Genomic DNA, 5,979 nt, shown 5'->3' on the forward strand with positions numbered 1-5,979 from the left:
TCTCATCCAATAATCGCTTCTCAATGCATAATGTTGCCAATGCATCTGGATGTCTTGAATTGAAACACTAGTATTACTCTTAAGAAATTTATGAAGAGCCCCTCAATGTATTGTATCAAATCATCTATTTGCTTTTTTCCTTTTTCTTTTGTGTTTCTTGATGGTATGGTACTGTTAAAATTCAGAGAAACAATTAGTAACTATAATTTCATAAAGTAGGGATCACGTGAGAAACAATTAGTACTAAATTTCAGATTCGGAGATTCGTACCTTGCTGCCGCCTGGCGCCTGCCTCCTCTGCTAGACTGCTGCCTTCTGGAACTGTCGTCTACCGATAGTGCCGAACAGGGATGAGGGAATAGGGCTCAGGAATCAGGGATTATGACCCTATGTGGCTGTGTGAGAACTGATTTGCCGCCTGCTCTGTGCCTCTGGTGGAACGCCGCCAGGCCCCTCAGACCCTCACGCGCGCCCACGCCCACGCTGCACGTGCACGTCGCGCAGCGCAGGAAGGAAGGCAGAAGACTCGCGGAGCGTGCGTGATCACGGGACACGGGGAATCGGCGATTCGATCTAGCGTCTCGTATTCTTATTGCATACCTGGGGAGGGGCCCATCGGTATCGTGGGCCTAGGACGACCGTCCCTCCCGCCCCGCCCCAGGGCCGGCCCTGCCCAAACCAAACGCCTCTGAAACTAGCCGCTGCACAACATTTCGCTTAAATCAGTTTTTTCCCCTGTGTATACATACAGTTACTCAGTTATTGAATTTGGTCACGTCGATGATTCTGTAGTATTGTCAACTAAAATTACAACGACTTTGCTATATCACCATAAATGGAAGAAATTTGACAAGAAAAGAATGAACACCAATATACACAGCTGCAATGACCACAAATGCCAGCGGCAACAAGACGAAGAGGATGCCAGGTTTCTTGCTCCACCGCCCCATGACCGCCAACCCAAACGGATAGAGGAGCGCCATGATCCATACGTTGAAGAGAATACCCAGCGCCGCATGCCTCTTCTGCACCGCAGACCACGCTCCGTTGTACACGACCGCTTTGCCCAGAGCCACGCCGATGGCCATGACATTGGAGAACAGCACCACCGCCGGCGGGATCAGCATGGGCACCCATCGCATCTCGTACATGTCGGCGTACCTGTCGTCGTCGTCGTCGTCAGCTGCCGTCGTCGTCGTCTGCTTCGAGGTGACCCTGAAGTGGATGCCCTTCCCCGTGATGGGCTTCACCACCATGTGCAGCACCGCCGTCGGGTACGCGCTCATGGAGGCGATCATGAAGAACTGCTCGTTGCGCCACCAGTCGTTCCACGTGATCCCTGCCCACTTTATCTCGAAGACGCCGATGGTGTGGATTAGCCCGACGACGATGACGATGTACAGCACGTAGCTAGTGAACGGCCTCTGGATGATGATTTCAGCCGGGATCAGCCACATCACCGGACAGAATGCGTAGAGCAGGAGGAAGACGGACGTGACCGGGTAGATGGTGAAGTTCAGGTACGCCGCCCGCTGCAGGAGGTGGAGCCGGCGGCCGGAGATCAACGGGTTGTAAGGGGAGAAGAACACCTCCATGGATCCACCGGACCACCGGACGATCTGGTAGAGGCGCTCGGTGAGGTTGATGGGTGCAGTGCCTTGGAAGGCCTCGCGCTCCATGCTGCAGTACATGGAGCGCCACCCTTGCCCGTGGATGCGATAGCCGGTCACGATGTCCTCGGTTGCAATGTTGTATATGTACCCAACGCTGCTGCCCCAGTCCGTCCCTTGGTCGTACGACGACGACACGACCATGGTCATCTCGGCGAGGGACGCCTCGTCTAGCTCAGGAGGCGCGATGCGGCGCTCCTGCTTCAGAGCTGCCAAGACCGAGTTCAAGAAGAGCACGGAGTTACCGAACTTGTTAGTGTCAACCGTGACGCCGTGCTCCTCGTCGGATCTCGAGCGAGGCGGTTCGACGCCGTAGAGCGCGAGGCGGCGGAACATGCAGCCGGTGCCGATGTACGTCGGCCCCTGGAGGCCGTTGAGGGCGTACATGGCGCCGTCGAAGAAGACCCTGTTGTGGTTGCCGTACCGGTCCGTGGGGTCGACGTTCTCGAACCGCTGCGGGAACTGGACGAAGCCGGTGCCGTCGCCCTCCCTCGCGTCCAGCATGAAGCACATAGCCGCTCGCAGGGCCTGCGAGTTGTTGATGTAGTGGTCGCAGTCGAAGTTGATGGTGAAGGGCGCGTTGGTGAGCAGCGCCGACACGCGCAGCTGCGCGTTCAGGTTGCCCGCCTTCTTGTTGTGCTCGCGGCCCGGGCTCTTCTCGCGGGACACGTACACGGCCATCGGGAGCCGAGTGTCGACCCCGTCAAAGTTGAGGGGGTTGGTGTTGTTGCCGCCCTCTGCTGGAGGAGGCTCACAGACACAGCTCGGGTGGTTCTGCACAATCTGTCAGTCACAGAGCAAGAAAAACACAGATTACCATTTAGGAATGATTAGCTATGTCATACACTAGACTAGAGCGAACCAACCTTGCAATTGGTCATACATGCATACCTTGACAATGCCAGCATGGTCTCCTTTCCTGTGGTTTTCTGCTGGCTCAATCCAAGTGCCTGGCCACCGCGTGCCATTAGCCATCCAAGTCGCATGTGCAGCCCCTTCCTTTGCTTTCATGCTGTTATACACATCTGACCTCTCCTTGATGGTGCTAGGGAGCATCTCCAGCCTCGCCTTCAGCTCCTCGTACTCCCTCTGCACATGCCTGTAGTCGTTCATGAACTCACCCGGCGACCTCCCGTTGTAGATCATCCCCTCCAGCTGGAAGTAGCTCTCCGGCGCTCTCGGCTCGACGGAGTGCTTCCGGCAGAAGGGCACCCACAGGGCGGCGAAGCTCGCGGCCTCGACCAGCGCCTCGTACAGGACCAGCGCGCCGCTGTCGTCGGTCAGGTAGCACGTGAGCCGGTCCACGGGGTAGTCGGTGGCCAGGATGGAGAGCACGCAGTTCATGGTGTACAGCACCGGCTCGCTCACGGGGTCGGCGGTGGTGACGAAGACGTCGATGCCGGGGAGGATGGAGCCGCCGTCGGGGAGGTCGTCGTAGTGCTGCCGGAGCGCGGCCAGGTCGGGTGTCCGTTTGATGGGGCTGAACTTTGGGAGCTGGTAGAGCAGCCACGACAGGGCGAACCACACGTCGCCGACGACGGAGGTCACCCAGAACCACATGACGTCGGAGTTGTTGTGCTTGATGCGCCATGCGATGAATAGGATGACGGCGACGAGGCGCACCAGAATCAGTACCCTGTTTGTCACAAGTGGAAAGTAGCATGCATAAGGGTACTGGTTCCTGAAAGATGCCGGTTTCGTACAGCTATGGGTCTAGAAAGCTGTTTTCACTTTTTTTTTGAGCATATGTTAGTAAGATACCATTGTCAGAAAAAGGAAATTGTATGGACTACAATCTGCACGTTTTCGTTTTTAAGATGAAATGCAGAATCAGATTCACTGTAGTGCTCTGCTTTTCAGTAAAGGCATGAGGCTTTGCAGACAGAATTATTTCAGCAAATTCCCATGCCCCCTCCGCACCCCCACAGGCCCACGCTCACAAACGACCTTGGTGATCTTTCATTGATTGCATACTCTTTGCCTCAGTTCATTTTTTAACTAATGCCTAAGTTCAGTATCATCCAGATCATTTGGACAACCTTTACTCTTTGAAACTCTGTTTCAATGCTTTTTTTTTTTTGTCTTTTTAAGGCAGGGCAAGAGAATTGCCATGACTTCTATTAGATGAGAGAAAAGGGGAAACAAAAGGAGAGCAAGATACAACACCACCAAATGGCTCGGCCCCCATTACCATCGAACAAAAGATTCAACCAAAAACTGCCCCCACCACCAACGAAATAAAACACACACAACAACGACAACAAAAACTAAGAAGAGCTAGCTTCCGATCACATCACAAAGAGCTAGCCATCGATATCATCTTTCATAAGCTAAGACGACTATTTAGGATGGCTGCAAATCCTTATGTTTGGAATGTTCTTTGGTTTCTTTCCTTCTAAATGTTCCACCACACAAAAGTTCGAATCCCGTAAAGAAAACATTTTGAGTTCTGCCAAATTTGGCTCGGCACTATTTCAACATTTTGAACATATAATTCATTACGACGGGAGTGGAGTCTGGATTTGGACATAGCAGGGCCATTCAAGCTTTTTTTTAACGTAAAGGGCCGTTCGAGCTAGCAACAATCATACATGATGAAGTACATACATGGAAATGGTATAGATAATAAGCAAATAAACATTTACTTTGATGGTAAAAAATAAAAAAACTGAAAATTACAAAGAAATGGGGACAAAATTTAATTATCCCTAAGTCTCTAACATCCCCACCAAATCTATTTAATTCTTAGGCAAAAAAATCATGGTAATAAAAAGAACAAAGGAGATGAGAAAGATAACAGGAAGATTAATCCTAAATAATACAAATAATGTCATTGAAGATCAATGCGGTTGGAGAACGAACAAGCAAAGCACTAATTACGTTTGCTAACTAGCTAACTAGAATTATATCGTACAGAGAACAAAAGGAATAATACAAAAGATAATAAAAGACCAATCCTACGTTATATGGATACCATTAGAAACTATTACCAAGGAAGAACAAACAATGGAAACACTAATTAGCATTATTAACTAGCTAATTGAAAATTAACTAAAGAAGAGCAAATAATTAAAACACTAGTTTTGCATTATTAACTAGCTAATTAAAAATTAACTGAGTAAGGGCAAACAATTAAAATAATGTTAAGTAACTATAATTAAAAATTCACTAAGTAATTGAGGGGTGCACTGCAACCTTCAGCTCCACACGACCACACCCCACCCCACCCCAAAGTCCCAAACTGCATTATCCATGTTTTGCCTCCCGAGCTGAATGCAAGCCATTGATGTAGCTTATAAACATCCGGTTGTTTTGAAGGAAAATAAACATCCGGTTGTTGTCTAGCTTTTCCCTTGATTTACACTATTATTATTATCAATCTACTCAAACCATCTAAGCTCTAAGGCATCATTCAACTTTTGTGTGCAACTGTGCAAGCAGCACGCACCTGTACGGGTAGAGGAGGGCCGCCATGACCTTCTTGTTAGAGAAGAGAAGCGGCCGGTCGCCGCCGCCGCTCTCCACGTCCGCCACGGCCGGCTGGTGGTGGACGTCCACCCAGTACCCGTCCTTGGCCTTCACGGCGTCCTTCTCCTTGTTGGCCCTGCTCCCGCCGCCGTGCGTACAATTGGCCACGACCACCGCGGCCAGTGCTCCGTCGTGAAACCCGCCGTCGTCGCCGTTCGCGAGCAGCAGCGGCTCTCTGAGGCCGGCGGCGGCGTCGTGCTCGCTAGCAGCACCGCCGGCGCCGGGCACCGGCGAGGACGACATGGCATGCACAAAGGTACGGCTTGAGAGCCTCGCGATTGATTGGCTAACAAGGCTGTGTCACTAGGCACACAAAGATTAATTGCTTACGTGGAGCGTGAGGACTGTGCGGCACGCACAGCCTAGAGGAGGGCCGGGATTTGTACGGTACACTACAGCATGCCACGGGGGCATATATATACATACAAATTTCTACAGCTCGGCTGTCACGAGTGCAAAGAGGTAGTGGTACTTAACATATATATAATAATATAAAATATATGGTGGCAACAAACACTACTGGATACCGAAGTTTTGCCGAGTACTCACTCGGCGAAGCCCCAAAAACACTCGGCAAAGAGTTTGTCGAGTGTTACACTCGGCAAACAACACTCGGCAAACCCTTTTACGGCAAACGTTAGTTTGCCGAGTGTTTTTTATCGTGCACTTGGCAAAGACGTTGCCGAGTGCCCAAAAAACACTCGGTAAACTTTTTTCCCAAAAAAATAAAAAAGGGACGCCGACACCATGCCTGCACCACCAGCACCACCGCCGCCGCCAC

General features: G+C 51.0%; 1 protein-coding gene across 1 annotated transcript; it reads right to left on the bottom strand.

The window, feature by feature from the left end:
• Positions 1–720: 720 nt before the first annotated feature.
• Positions 721–5,570, bottom strand: LOC136552511 (probable mixed-linked glucan synthase 3). Its single transcript, XM_066544083.1, has 3 exons — positions 5,119–5,570; positions 2,562–3,306; positions 721–2,453 (listed from the first exon to the last, which is right to left on the bottom strand). Exons 1-3 carry the CDS (start codon positions 5,439–5,441, stop codon positions 822–824), a joined length of 2,700 nt encoding a protein of 899 aa, XP_066400180.1. The 5' UTR covers positions 5,442–5,570; the 3' UTR covers positions 721–821.
• Between the last annotated feature and the right edge of the window lie 409 nt (positions 5,571–5,979).

This window comes from Miscanthus floridulus, chromosome 4 (genome assembly GCF_019320115.1).
Source record: "Miscanthus floridulus cultivar M001 chromosome 4, ASM1932011v1, whole genome shotgun sequence".
Lineage (NCBI taxonomy): Eukaryota > Viridiplantae > Streptophyta > Magnoliopsida > Poales > Poaceae > Miscanthus > Miscanthus floridulus.

Bases quoted from the DNA above. Each gene is read 5' to 3' on its own strand.
- LOC136552511 (XM_066544083.1), bottom strand. From the start codon at position 5,441: ATGTCGTCCTCGCCGGTGCCCGGCGCCGGCGGTGCTGCTAGCGAGCAC. The intron at 3,307-5,118 runs GTGCGTGCTGCT...TGTGACAAACAG, and splicing joins GCCCTCCTCTACCCGTACAG to GGTACTGATTCTGGTGCGCC. The intron at 2,454-2,561 runs GTATGCATGTAT...TGTGACTGACAG, and splicing joins ACCATGCTGGCATTGTCAAG to ATTGTGCAGAACCACCCGAG.